Source organism: Ischnura elegans, chromosome 6 (assembly GCF_921293095.1).
Source record: "Ischnura elegans chromosome 6, ioIscEleg1.1, whole genome shotgun sequence".
NCBI classification, from domain to species: Eukaryota; Metazoa; Arthropoda; class Insecta; order Odonata; family Coenagrionidae; genus Ischnura; species Ischnura elegans.
Window position 1 is genome coordinate 35,567,266 of NC_060251.1, and position 15,290 is coordinate 35,582,555.

The following is a 15,290-nucleotide window of genomic DNA, read 5'->3' on the forward strand; positions in this document are numbered from 1 at the left end:
CTAATAAGTTTCCCATTTTGTGTTTAATAAGCTAACTGACTTTATAAAAAAGTGCTCAAGTACGTAAACAGTTCATTTGTGCTTATTAGTTTTCGCTGAATTCCTGGAAAAGTTTTATAACTTTAGGAACTCATTAAAAGTAAACTATTACCTGTCTTTGTTAATTTTTATTGAAAATGTATGGTGTTACAAATTTATTTTGTTTAAATAATTTACTTGTAATTCTTAAATTTAATGACTCATTTCTGTTGTTTTTAAATTGGATTTTTCTCTTTTACACTTACCCAAATAAGCAAAGGCAAGTATAGGTCAACGAAATAAAATAAAATACTATGGCTGCATGAATAATTTCTTAATTTCTTTGTATGGTAACGATGTATATTTTTTGGCATGAGTTAAGCTCTCTTTGCAAGTTGTGTGTGACTCCAATCCTTTTTTGTGTGTTACCTATATACCGATGTTTCTTAAGTGAAAGTTTTTAGTGAAGCATGGTGTCACAAATGCATCTTCATCCAGTGTTACAATTATTTGAGTGTTGCCACTTTGACCTGCTTGTCCAGAAGGGAAGGAGGAGCTGGGGGCAGCTGGAAAGGAGTTGCTGAAATTGTGACAAGCCCTACTTCACTATAGAGCAAATTAGGGGAATAAATTGTAGGATTTATATTTATTTTTTGTTAGTGTGGCTTTTTTCCGCGTGGAATAGGGTTGTTCACCAATCTTTAATTTTTTACATAAATTCGTAAACACATCTGAAGAGGACAAACCATGCAAGTAAGGTGATATCATTTTCAATGCTGCAAACTGCCAAACACTTTCAGGTGTTGCAGATTTTAGTATTCACCAAAACCTCAGGAGTTATTTGGTGATGAAAATGTAGTTTTTTTTTTATAAACTCACCAAAGTTGCGAACAGTGAACAATTGAGTACTAATTCATCACCCGTGAATCTAAATATCCACTGTCATCTCGAATTTGTATAGTCACTCTGTTTTATTTTTATCTTTGTTTCGGCCTAAGTATTGCTTCCTTAGTTTCATAAAAATGTGACCAAGCTTTCATTGATTACATTATTATTTCTACCACTTCACTTGTGAGTACATGCGGATACATGACAATATTGGTTATGCATTGGCAATGTTTATTAGCGAGTGGGAAAATCGATAATTTTGGTTCAATGGTAGAACTTTGAAAATCAGACGTTCTTTGCAAATTCTTTTCAATTAAATTTTTTTACCATGCATTGTGTTAATTCATTTATGAATATTTAATCTGAAAATTTTGTCAGGTGTGAACAACCCTATTGTTCAGATGGCTTCTTTTAAAGTTTAAAGGAAATGAAAAGTGATGGGTATCCAATGGTGATGCTGTTGATAAATAATTATAACAAAAAATTTGGCATCATCTGTGCCTCAGAAATGATACTCTCACTTCCTCTCTTCTCTTCTGCAGGTCACAGTCCTTTCGGCACTCAAGTTCTGTTCATTCAAGCGTAGCCAATGTGGGCACAAGCATATCTGCCCATCCATTGTTGCCGTTGGGAGATAATGCCGTTGGTAGGTGGCAGTACTTGTGCTTGCATGATTTTATGTGTGTCCGTTGCAGGAAAGGTGACTGAATGTATGTATGTATGGCTAGTGAACCAGAATTGAAGATGAATATCCTCTTATAAATGGAAGCATGTCCTTATGTAATAGGTTTTTCCCTTTTTGATAGGTGTTTATGCATGTTGGGTATGTTCTTGTGTTCAGGATTTTATATTCAATGATGTATTTTCCATTTATGTATTTAAATGTTTTTCTTCGTTTCTAATAAAATATGTTAAAGCATTATAGCTGTTAGTGATGGTATGTTTACTCATGTACTTTGTGTAATTTATTTTTGTGTAAATTTTTTCTGTGTATTGCATTCAAATGTATGACGATGATATTATATTTTTTTATGATAATTTATCACTAAAAATATTTGAAAAGTGTCATGTTACCACTTAATGACTCTAGAAAATACGTATTTTCAGCATTTATTTTTTCCTGTGCTAAGAAGATAGTTTATTTAATTTGCTAATTTATTTTTGTTTGAGATCTCATTGGTAGAAAAAATTATTAGTTATGACCTTTATTTTTGTTATTCATGATTTGGTTTGATACTTACGGTATATGATTAGTTTACTTTTAGACTAATTAGAGCCAGCATTATCTTTACTTACATGCTTTAGTTCCTATTTCTTATGTTGGTGCACTTTCCTTTTATCTTGGTGAAAGATAAAACAGGTCAGACATTGGCTTCCTTTTGTTTCATAATCGTAACGTATTAATGCTTAGTTTGTGTCATTTCATCATGTGCATTTGCACCCTTAGTTAATTTCTCACTATTTGTACTGTTTGTTATAATTGTTTTGTATTTTATTTAACTTGCATTATTTTTAACATGTCATTTTAATTTGCAAATGACCTTTTTTGTGCTGTTATCAATTATGAGCACACATACTTATTGTATGCATAATTCATTCAATTTTCAAAAATAGCTTCTCAAATTTAATTCAAGTATCATACAAGTTTGTCTGGTTCCTCATCTTGGACTTAATAATTTAACAATATAGAATGAAACTGGGTTCTTAATTAATTGTCTTTTGTATAACATAGAGTCTCTCCTGACGATAATTACCATAACGTGTCCCCATGTGTAGAAAAATATGCCACTCACACCTTCTCTTGCTATTTAGCTTTGTTAATTTCATGCCCCCGTGCTGTCATACATGGCCTGGATAAGCTTGTGTGGTACAAAGTTAAGAGAATAGGATCATATAACCTGTTTCTAATTTTTCAACTTTTTTACCATCTTGAAATCACTCTTTAAAAGGCATGTCATCAAGCCTTGATTGCATTCAATCAGTCTTCTTTTTCCTATCATCACATATGTTTCATTTTGAATACTATCTATAATGCTTTTGGATATGCTTAACCATCTTTTCTATTTTTGAAATATCATTCATATTGCTGTTGAACATGCTATCCATAGCTGTTATCCTCATTTGATTCTTTATCAAAATGACTTTTTTTAAAATATGTATATGTATGCATACACCCTTGCTAGAAGTTGCTTATCCTCTTTGTTATGACAATGCTCTCCTTGTGCTTAGTGGGAACTCCAGCATCCCTGTCATGTGGATCAATGACGCTGGGCTCGCTGGAGGAAGCACTCCCACAATCCCCAGGAGCCGTGGGAGGGGGGGGGAGTGCAGACTTCGACACCACGGCCCGAGAGGGGGGGCCGGCGGACGAGGAGGATTACGAGGAGGACGGGGAGGAGTGCTACCGGGTGGGCGGGGCAAGGGCCGGGGACACCCCTTCTCTCGCCACAACCTCCCGCCAGGACACCCTGTCTCCACCCACGTCCCTGGCTTCCAGCCCGCAGCACCACTACCCTCAGGTCCTTGGCCCCCTGCACCACCAGGGTATGGCGGGTGTCCAGCAGATGCAGCGTGGGGGTGGAACGAGCACGTATGATGACCCCGAAGAGTGCACCCACCTGAGGCGGGACGAAGAGGAGGAAGAAGAAGAGGACGAGGACGAAGATGCCACGGTTCCTGCCGGGAGACCCATACCGGTTCACCAGCAGAGACGGCTTCAAGGTCAGAATGCAGAAGTCAGCCCTCCCCAGTCCCCACCCCCAATCCCTCCTCCCCCTTTGCCCCATACCTTCCAGACTCGTCCGTTTCGCAGCACCAGCTGTCAGGACCTGGTGCTCGATGAGGATGACGATGGTGGATTAGATGGTTATTGCGAAGACGGAACGCCGGTGGCGGTCACTGATCTGATCTCCCCCAATACGGATGGACAAAGAATCTATTCTAGTAGTTATCCTGGAGGTACAAACAATGGTTCCAGCAGTGGGGGAGAGAGTGATGGTGGTGTAGTTGGTGTACATATGGGTCTCGGTGGTAGTTTGGGTGTAGGGGGAGGTTCTACAGAGGATGGCCTATCTCACGACGATGTCTCCCACGATTCGTACGAACTGCTCGAAAGAGACGAGGACGATGATGATGATGACGATGATGATGAGGATGACCGTGCCGATGCCGAAGAACCTAGGTCACCTCGCTGTGCTGTAGCAGAGCCGGAGATATTCGAATTGGAGGGGACAGAGGACGAGTTGGAATGCGACATGAATATTCTAGACAAGGTTGACAATGGTCATACCCCATTGGGACGCACTAAAAGCGATCCCCTTCCCCCTCCTTCCCTACCCCTTGTTATCCCAAGGCGTCACCACCACATTCTCACACACCAGAAGAGCATAGACTTGACTCCGACCGCAGGGTCCTCGGAGGCAGAAAAGGAAGGTGGTGAGGAGAGTGGAAGTGGCAAGGAGGCATCATCTAGAGTCGATTGGTCAGTTGCCGGGAGCGACGTGGAAATACCGTACATACTCCACAAGCGACACTTGTGCAGCGGTCAAAGCGGGAGCAGCAGTGGTGGCGACCAGGACTTACCCCCACCTCCACCACCTCCGGTACACGTCTCGTCAGTGGATCTGCCGAGTCCCCATCTTATATCGCCCCCTCAGGTTGATGACGAACCCTCGCTAGAACTTCCCAATAAATCGGAGGACATTTCTCCCTTGAAGGATGGCCTCTCTGCTTTCACTCAACCTCCATCTCTGACTGTCCCACCTGCCCCTGCCCCTTCACCAGGTTCCTCATCATCGTCCTCTCCCCCACATCACCTGGCAAAACCAAGCGATGTTGTCTCCCTCATCAGGCTACCACCCGCTCAGATATTTTCCAACAAGGATGACACACTAGACGATGAAGATATTACAATGGGCACATCCATTCCCACTGTGACAGGTGAGGAAAGCTCTGCCATTGAAGACAAGTCCTCTGGTCCTCATCCCGGGTCAAATGTCCCACCCCCAACAGCGGAGAGTGAAAGCACGACGGGAGAAAGCGAAAAGGGTGGGAAGCCACCTCTGCCACCACCAATCCTCAAACCAAGAGGGCGGGCCTTCTCTTCCGGTGATGCTGATGAAAGGAAGAAGACTCAGCCGAATGTCAGCATCGAGCAGCTGACTTCAGATCGGCGGAAAAACCCCGCTTCATCCTCTTCTGGAGATCGGAGGCGTGCAGAAATGGAACGACGGTTCGAATCACGTCGTATGATGCTTTTGGAGAGCAGTGGAAGCTCTAGCCTTGAGGATGTCCCACAAGCTCCGCGATGGAGCCGCCGTGGTAGCCGGGGAGATGGGAACAAGTCCCCAGGAACCCCCAAGGATACAGAGGGAGGTCAGCAGCCGGATGGGGGACCCCCTCGCCGTGGACGCCCAAGCCTGCACTCTTCCCAACATCACCACCCACACGTCCCTCCCCCTATGGCACCACCCCTTTTACGCCCCCCTGTTGGGGGCTGCTGCCCCTCTTTCTCGTTTCCAGCCCGCACCCTTTCAAGGATCTCAGAACGAAGCACCACCAACTCGGAGCCAGACTCTCCTGGGAGATTCACAGGGTCGCCCCCTTACTCGCCACCCTCATCGACCCGCTCCCGCTCCTCGCCTCCCTCCGTGTCCACCTCCTCTTCGGGGGAGGAGAGGCCGGAGGAGGGCGAAGAGGAGGAGGAGGAAGGCGATTCGCTCACGAGCGAGCTGCTGTCGAGCAGCGATCGCCCCCAACCCAGTCTCTGCTCCTCCCCATCCACTTCTTCCTCCTCCCCGTCATCCTCTCGTTCCTCGCCCTCGGTACGGTCGGACCGGAGACTACCACCACCCAAGGAGGAGCCAGGGGCTCCACCCCCCGTGGAAGAACCCTGGCCCTCCCCTCCGCCATCCGCTCGCACCGAGGGTCTCCCTACGCCATCCCCGAGCACAACGGTGGCAACCCCCTGTGAGTCCTCTCAAACCCCAAGGTCGGCTTCATCCTCTTTCTTCTTTGACCCAGCCTCCTCCACTCCGCCGCCCCCATCTTCGTCAGCTTCGTCATTTCTCACATCCCCACGGACGGCCTCTTTTTTCGATCCATCATCCACGGCCTCCCCACACCGGAGACTTTCCTCCTCCTCTTACTTTTTCGGGGACTTGGACTCTCCGCTCCCGCCCCCTGGTGCCACGGCCCCGTCTTCCTCCCACGCCCCCCCGCGGTCACCCCTGTCACCTCTCCCGCCCCCACCGGTCATCACGCTCATGCCACCCCCACCCCCACGACCCCAACCGGAGAAGAGGACGAGTGGGGTGGTTGTGGGACGAGTCGAGACTTATTACGTGGAAGAAGTCCGAGCGGAGGAAGCGTGCAAGGTCGTTTTGGATCCAGTCAGCGGTCAAGAGGTGGAGGAGATAGGGCTGGATCCAATGAGGGGTGGGCCTTGGGAGTGCGGATTTGAGGCCGTTGAGGAAGAGGACGAACTGGAGGAGTTTGCCGAGGAGGCAAAGGAGGATGTGGGCTCTGGGGGTGATGGGTCGTCTTCCTCCTCTGTGGATTTCTCAGCAATAGTCATGGACACGGGACCCAGAGGAACGATAGAGAAACCGAAAAAAAGGAGAATGAGAAGAGACAAAGATTTGGGAATAGTCGAGGGATTGGGTGACGTTATAATGGATTTTGGAGATGATGGAGACTCGCCTACAATCCTGCCACCACCTCCCCCTCCCCCAGTGCGGTACTCTGGGTATATGCCCAAACAGTCGTCTGTCTGACCAATGGGCCTCCCAGTTTTCTGTGTCTCTTTTGCGTTAAATTTGTCTTTCTCCGTGTATTTTTGAATACCAATGTATTTTTATCATTGGTTATTTATTGCTGGGTTTTTGGTTCCTAATTGTGAATATGTTGCACATCGTTGCATGTTAATATATACATATATATCTATATATTTACTGGAAGCCCTTTGAATTGAGAAGAAATATGGAGGGTTTTCGTATGAGGACAATTTCATAGGTTTTTTTTTACAATCAAGATGATGAACTTGATGTACAACCAAAAATGTGATATAGACATGTCAGATTTTTGTGTTGATGCATGTCACTTGGTTGAAAAACCTTACTAACAACAATGAAGGAGATTGCTCAGTCATTCCGCCATGGAAAATTCAGAGGATTCCACATTGAAATCATGGTACAACCTTTCATATTGTCATTTAATCCTATAGGCAACAGTTGCCTAGTTCCTAAGTCTGTTTTGATGCTGTGATTTTATCATTATTCCAATGTGTATAATAAAAGTTAGTCATGCTTTGCTTTTGGAATAAATTGTTCATTACTAAAAGATTTTTATTATGATGCAGTTGAAATAGATTCCAGTTAATATAACTCCAATGAAATTTTATTGTTGTGTGATGTTTAAAGAGCATTAAATATGTTACATTCCTTTCAACAAGAGATTCAACGTCACAACTTGTGACTGAATTTTGAATGTGTGATAAATGAGTCCCAGATGTGAGACTGCACTGCTTGACTTATTCAATGTTTCAGACTGTGATGGGATTGTACAGAATTATTCAAATGAATATTTATTATTTGATGACTGTACAAGCGTAAATAAAAATATAAAAATGTGTAATTGAGACAACAGATAATGGCTTGTGCTGTTAGATGGTGCTATAATTTTTTAAGAGATATAGGATCCACTGATGAACAGTAGACCAGTAGATGTCATTCATAGGTGTTTTTAGGGTTTCACTAGGTGTCAATTCTCTGGAGCGTGTAATCATTTTGAAACAGTTTGAATCATTACTTCATAGATTAATTTTTCAAGTAAATTGGATCATTGCCTTGAGCATGTTTAGATATTCATCTCTCTACAACGTGCCAATGTAAGAATTTACTTACAATTTAAGGAAGTAGTTTAACCAAAATCCATTTAATCGTGTTTATGTGTGGTTTTCGTATTCTTAACAATTTTCCTAACTCTGATTGTTGCATGTTTTTGCTCTTACAAATATTCACGCATAAGACTAATTTCCTACTGTTCCTTGTTTGGTATTAATTAATAGTTGTCTCTCTAATAAGTGTTCATGTGCTTCTGATATTGTTGAAGTTTAAAGGGTGTTTAAAAACCATGCTATATCATTTTTCTGTTTCAACATTAATGTTTGTGTTCATTGACTTGGTGGTTTTAGCATCCCTGTTTTCCTGATCTTTGCATCAATCAAAAATAAGGAATGTGAACGTACATAAAATTTTCAAGGTTTTTCTCGTCTCATTCTTTGTCTCATTTTTTTAAAAGTTAAAAAAAAATACTGTAAATACATCACCCATGTCTTCATGTGTAATGATGCTCAAGTATTTGGTTACGACCATAACTGTGATTGAGTGAAATGAAATGAAACTCATGCTACTGTAAGTCTGGCATTGGTCTTCATCTATGATCGAATTGGAGCCTGACTGATATTTGACTGTGAAAAGCTCAATATTATACTCCTCACTTATATAGAGATTTGACAAGCTTTCCATCTCTCTCATGTTTGATGTCTTTTTATTTATTTTTGCTTTTTCTAACATATAAAAAAAAACCTGGTTAATTTTTTCCCTCCCACTTTCTCTGTTCCTCTTTCTCTCTCTCTCTCTCTAGTTCTTTAAATTAATCTCACATTTTGTGCTTGACCATTCGTGTATGCTGTCTTGGATAATTACACCTTAGCCATGGGCTTCATCAGCTGCCTCCGAAATTTAAGAACGGCTCTATTGCATTTTCAGCTATGGATGGCACATCCTGGCATTACCGTAATGGACTTCCGAACTATCTGGGATAAGCCTGGCACACCCCATTCGACCCCTCTGCCCTCCTCCCGACCAGGCAGTTCTTGAGCCTGCTGAGTGTCTGACCTCGCGTATCCCACTTGGTCTCGAAAGAAAAAAGACTCTGAAAAACTGAAAAGCCCAAAACCTACAAAGCTCTCCCCGTGTGTGTGGTAAGACAAGACCATCGTCAACAGCAAGCCTTTTTTAAACATAAAAAAAACAGTCATTTGGTTTGAAACGAGTTTTCACTAGGTTAGTCTTTCAGGGAGCAGTATACTTATCTATATTATATATTATACTTTTTTGTATGCATCTGAGCAATGCTTTCCATCCGTAAAACTATTTTGTTAGATATATATATTTTTTTCACCATTATTTTCTGCAGTCCATGTTGCAGTATATTGAAATGACGTTTATGTCTGAAATTTGATATGTTTGTTGGCCTTAGCTTGTCTTACCATACAGACATTTGATTATAATTTTTATTTATTTATCCTCTTGCCCCCATTTCCACCAAACTATCCTCGAGTATTTTTATTTTTCATTTTCACACACATTCTGTATTTCCATGCAGTACAATGTGATGTATTTCACTGCCTGCTACATTGATATCCATTATACAATTTGCATGCTTTTTTATTGTTTCATCATTGATATTTAAATTTCATCCATTGTTAAGCATGTGATGTTCAGTTTTTTTGTTGGTACATATGTGTTTTCCTTCCTCAGCTGTCATCATTATCTTCCTGCCGTATAGCAAAAGCTCATTTGCATGGCATTTTGTGTTTATTTTGCTTTAATTAGTAGAATGAGTTTATTTTTTTTGTTTCTTAAGTTTTGCTCCCTGATTAAATGTTTTTTTTTTGGGTAAAAACAGCTGTTTCAGTGACTGTTTGTGTGAGGTTGGCATTTCTACTTGTTGAACAACCTATATCAAGGTATTTAGTTAGGAGAATACTAGCCTTTTTGACTGATTTATACTTCAAATGCACACCTTGTATGAAGAGATGCTGTTTAATAGAGTTTGATTTCAAGCTGAGTGAATCCAAGAAGAGCTAGTCAAATGGCACGTTTTAACATAATTTCTTTGATGAAATTCAGGTATTATTGTGCCAAATTAGTTATATTATGATGCCAAAGAAACATTGTAAACAATGGATAAGGGTATTTAGGATGTAAGATTTTTATGGTGCATTATTGAGGCTGTTTTCCATTTTTTGCAAGTTAAATATTTGATGCATTATATTTATTTTTGGAAAGATTTTTTTTTTATTTTAAGAGTTTGCTTTTTTTGTAGTTACTATTTTGTATTCAAAGAAATACAATCATTGGGGTTATTTCTGGTTGGGTGTGCCAGTAGTCAAATACATAAGTCGCAAGTTGGTTTTGTTGATATGCACGAGAGCATGCGTGAGATATTAATATGTTACCGTGGAGGAGTGTAACTGTGTGCCTGTATGTTAATTATGACAAATGTTGTATCACAACAGCTAGCAACTGCCAAATGTTTGAAAGGAATATTGATTGTAATTAGAAATGTTGAAAAGAATGATTTGATAACAGTGTTACTGTGTAACTGGGGAGTGTGACTGTAATGACAGATTGGGGGCGGGGGTAGAAGAAAAGTACAAATATTTTACACTTTTTATCATAGCAATGGGTGGATGTAGTTAAATCTTAAGCAACAAGTGATCAAGTTGTACATGTGGAAAAAAATATTGAATTTATGTTGTAATCTCCTGTCGTGCATAATTTTCTTTTATCTGCATTTGCTAAATGCTTTTAAATGATTTGGATCTAAACTCTGGTGAAAGAAACTTCAATTGTTGTTTTCAAATGTTATTTTAGCATCTCAAACATCTGTGAATGTGAAAAAGGTTAAAGAAGAGCTATGTGTTGGTATTGTCAAGTGAGAGAAAGAATGAGTGAAAGTGATGTTTAATAACATATTCAACATTTTTATAATGTTTGGTAAGGGTTGAAGTGTCTACAGAACAAAGAATGTGGAAAAAAGTGACTAATGTTAGAGCAAATGAAGTATGAATGTGCCAATTACATTGTGCCAAAGCATTTCAAGATTTTCTGGAATATATGTTGCCAGTTAGACATTTTCTGTATTGCACTTGACTTATTTACTTTTTTTACTTGGCCATTTACAGATATTTTTTCATTCCTTTTAAATGATAAAGCACTTTAAATTAATGTGTTCGTACGCAATTATGAAAATTATGCAGAGATTAACAATGATTCAAAAGCTGCATTTTGCAAATGTATCTGCTAATGATATTCCAGTCAAATTTTGCCATTTTATTCCGCTGTCTTCCTAATGATTGATCTTGGTGAAATAAAATTGGGTAGTGATAAAGATACAATTGGAGTTGGAGGGATGGGAATTTCCTCTTTCACTTTTTTCATCTAGGTAGAGGTAAAAAAATAACTAGATATTGTTGAAATTATCACCAGCTCAATTCTGCGATTTGGTTTTCTTCCTTTTCTGAATATACATGCTGTAACTATTGTATTGTATACTACTACTGTTGAAATTCTTCTCCAAATAATGGAATATTTGTTCCAAGATGTGATTGCTCAAGTATTTTCGTCAGTTTTATGAGCCATGTCAAGAACTTTCATGGGATGAAAAATTTTTGTATTTTTTTATTTATAAGTTTCATATTAATCTCCTCTTGTTGTCGATTTGTGGGAGACAAGACATTTATTTGAGAGAACAATTCAATTGGTTAAGATATCTGTACAGATATAATACTTGCTGATTGTAGTCTAACCTGAGCACTATATTCATCTACAGAAAGGCAATGACTATCGATATTCATGTAGAGAGCATAGAGGTAGACCTCTACTTGTTTTGAATGTTTGTAATTATAATCATGAAAGGATGATTGAGTAAAAGGCTGCTCATTGTTGCACCCTTCCTCCATACCTTTATGTCTCATTCAGGATGGTTGGAGTTTCCCCTGGGGAATGGGACATATCTGCAGTTCAAATGTTACCTTTTTAAGGTGGCATAGCATTGTTTCTTTCCATTTGCAATGGTTACGATACATTTTTGTCATCATCAAAAATTATTGATAAGAGCTTGGAAATGCAAGGATTGTGCAAATGTATTTCCTACAAGCATGTACTTGTGTAAAAACTAGGGTGCAAATTGAATAAATGACACTTTGCCTATAAGTGTTTCATTTCATTTATCTCATTGGACTCCATGGATCATCTCTTTCTCTGGGTATATCATGGTCTTACTACCTTTCATTTTAGCTGTAGTGATACTTAGTACATGATTTTCATTAGCCCATTGGATTAAGGTATTTTCTTTTGGAAAAAGCTTCCTAGTTTTATTCTTTTGTATGTAAAATATAATGCCATCATTTTGAGTAGATGTAGTTGTCCCTGTTGTAATGACTTATTCAAGAATGTTTCAGTACCTATGTAGTTTTCCTGCTTATTTTTTTTTGTATTTTTTCCTAAATGGGTTATGTTGAAGAATAAACCTGAGTTGTCTTCTTACAGAGAAATGACCACTGGTTAATTTGAAAAGATAAATTATGTGAGCATCTTTGCTTTGTATTTGATTTTTGAAGCATTGAAAGTCATAACGGTGTTGAAATTATTTTATTCATGCTTTATTTTTGTAAGAGGCACATGGGCACTTTTTGTTTTGAGGTGTATTCGTTTAGTTGCCCTTATATTTCGTTGACTTGCTCCATAAAACCCTGTACATAATTGGTTGCTTACAACAGTGTCACTAAGGAAGCCTACATATCACCGTACTGTGGAGTTTGTGGAATATAGTGAGTAAAGAACATTTGAATATGTGTCATGTCATGCCTATAGATAATTCCATTGTGAATCTATTCATTTGTTTTGTAATGCATGTGGTTAAACGTTTTTTGTAATTTGTACTGTTTAATTTATCCTTTACATAATGTAAAAATATATGTTGTTATATTTTATGCAATTCTTTGAGAACCTGGGTTTATTTTGCTTTCACTGGATCTTAGCATGTAATTGTGAAAATACTTCATTTTCATCTGGTATGTCTTATGTATTGTCTTTAAAAAAGGGCAAATTAACTTAGCTAATTTAATTTGTAGTGATACAAATTGGCCTTTAGATATTATTCCAACATTTTGTTTATCAGACTGTATTTCAAGCTCCTTTTTGCTTAAATGTATGTTGTTAGTGCTCAAATCATTTACTATGCTAAGAAAAATTTGTGCTAAATTTTTATGGCTATGAATATGTGCTGGCTTATCCCTAGCTTATCAGCTGTCACTGCATATAACAGTGTTGTACCATTAGTGGTGATATATTGTATAATAACTAAAAACTTTTCATCATTTGGAATCATTTCTACTATACTTATTCCAAAACAGTGCTATTACATCCTCAGTAATTATAATTTACTTAGTTTTCCAAAGTTACTTCAAGAATTGTTTTTAAACATCCTCAGGGTGTGGATATTTGTAATATTCAATTGATTTCTGTTATTTGCATTATTGCCATGCTTGCTTATCTATTTCTCAAATTGTAATTGTAGATTCAATAATTGCGATGATTTTTAATTGAGCCAATTATTCTTTTTTAGAAGCTGAAACAACTCCTGTGGTGCCACCCCGGCCAAGTACGGACACTGCGAACTTTGAAAAAAAAGTCAATGGGACCCACAACAATTCCATTAAATCACCCAGCTCTCCTGTATCTCCCGTTGCAACATCACCAGTGAACAAGGCTACGCTGCTGTTGAACAACCACAACAGCCAAATGGTTCAAGTATCTTTTCACAGGTTTGTTTACCATATCTCTTCATCTATGATCTTGTGTATCCCTCCCTTGTTTTTTTCATCTTTTAATGGTTAGACCCCAATTTTTTCTTTGGTTATGTTCTTGAAAGTTGTGATGATAAGATGAAGCCTGGGTTGCTACTCTTCTTGAAAACCTGTGTTTTGTTCCCATCAGTAGTGTTGTTACGATATTCTGTGTGAACATAAGCGGTAATCATGGTGTGCTGTTTTCTGGGCAGTCATAAAACATATATTGTAATTCTGCCACTTGAAAAGAGCAAAATTCTGCCAAAGGAATTGTTTAGGTATAGAGCCACTTCAGAATCATTTTTCCTGTGAATTCAATAAATAAAAATACACTTAAAAATAGAGATGTGCGAATAGTATCCGCGAATACTCGAATACCTCGAATACTAGAAAGTATTCGATATTCGAGGTTTCGAATAGTTATGCGAAAAGTACCGCCTCGAATACCTCGAATACTTTGAATTTCGCGTCATACACTGTCGCACGCACGTCGTTGGTAGTTGACTCGGAAAAATGTAGAGAACTGTAGTCATTAAGTGCTCGCAGCGCCGTTTTACGCAAGTTGACGAATTACATCAAATTCGTGGATTTTAGTGGTGAAAAGATTTCGACGAGGGGAACCAAAAATGGTCAGGTGAAAAAATCCGAAAATCTCCGATTCCCCCCACCACGAGAACCTCAGTGCCGTGGGATAGCAACCTTAGGGCATTTCCCACGATCCGCTATCCCCCTCCATTCAGCACTCGCCTCACCCACTCTGACTCTTTCCTCTTCTCCGAAATCAAACAAAAGGTCCCAGCTCGCGCAGGGATCGCATTACGAAGACCCCTGCTTCGAAAAAAATATCGAGTTACGAGAACAATAAAAACGTGTTTCACGCCCTCCACCCTTTTCTCACCCACTGACCTTTTTCTGGCTACCTGCTTCGAAGTTCCCCATTTCTGGAGGTCAACTGCTGTGTGAGTACCGTGGGATATTTACATTAGCGCATTTCCCAAGATCTGGTATCCCTCTCCATTCAGCACTTTCCTCTTCTTCGAAATAAAAAAAAGGTCACAGCTCGCACAGGGATCATATTACGAAGACCTTAGCTTCGAAAAAATACCAAGTTACACGAGAACAATAGAAACGTGTTTCGGGCCCTCCCTTTTCTCCCCCACTGACCTTTTTTTTCCTACCAGCTTCGAAGTTCCCCATTTCTGTGAAGGTCAACCGCTGCATGAGTCATCTATTAGCACAAAAGGTGTCTAAGAATGACTTTCGTCAATTGATGTTACACCTTTATTGAATTGAAATATTAGTAATGTGCGCGTAATTTCAAAAAGAATAAGACCAAACACGACGTATTTCTAGTTTATTTAAGCATTTTACGCAAAGAAATAAATGTCAAAATAGGACGGAGAATTTGCATTCTGGCAAAACTCGATATGAGCAGCAGAGCTTCTCGGAAGTTGATGCGGTATTTTTTTCCGAAAACATATATCAAGTTACAATTTATGAGTGGTGCTATAAATCTTTATTGTTACAGTCCCAGACAAAGGGATATTTTCTCTGAATATTTGGTTTCTCCCTGATAGCAATTCCAATTCATCTGCTTATCTCGTGAGAACTCCCAAAGATGGACTGAAAATAATTGAAGAAAATCCGGTGGAAAAGAGCTTGTATGTTGCAAAATGCCTCAGATTGTCAGCTAGCGCTTGGCAGCAGGAGTGGGGGTAAAGCGATGTTAGTTGAATTAATTATA

General features: G+C 39.6%; 2 protein-coding genes across 2 annotated transcripts in view; both read left to right on the forward strand.

Moving 5' to 3' along the window:
• Nucleotides 1-3,116: 3,116 nt before the first annotated feature.
• Nucleotides 3,117-8,669, forward strand: LOC124161352 (serine/arginine repetitive matrix protein 1-like). Its single transcript, XM_046537666.1, has one exon. It carries the CDS (start codon nucleotides 3,117-3,119, stop codon nucleotides 6,678-6,680), a length of 3,564 nt encoding a protein of 1,187 aa, XP_046393622.1. The 3' UTR covers nucleotides 6,681-8,669.
• A 1,445-nt stretch (nucleotides 8,670-10,114) lies between these two features.
• The window catches only part of LOC124161353 (FERM, ARHGEF and pleckstrin domain-containing protein 1-like), a 36,086-nt gene continuing 30,910 nt past the window's right edge, over nucleotides 10,115-15,290 (forward strand). The window contains exons 1-2 of the mRNA XM_046537667.1: nucleotides 10,115-10,130; nucleotides 13,324-13,522. Coding sequence (XP_046393623.1) covers nucleotides 10,115-10,130; nucleotides 13,324-13,522 — 215 coding nt within the window. The remainder of the gene's footprint in view (nucleotides 10,131-13,323; nucleotides 13,523-15,290) is intronic.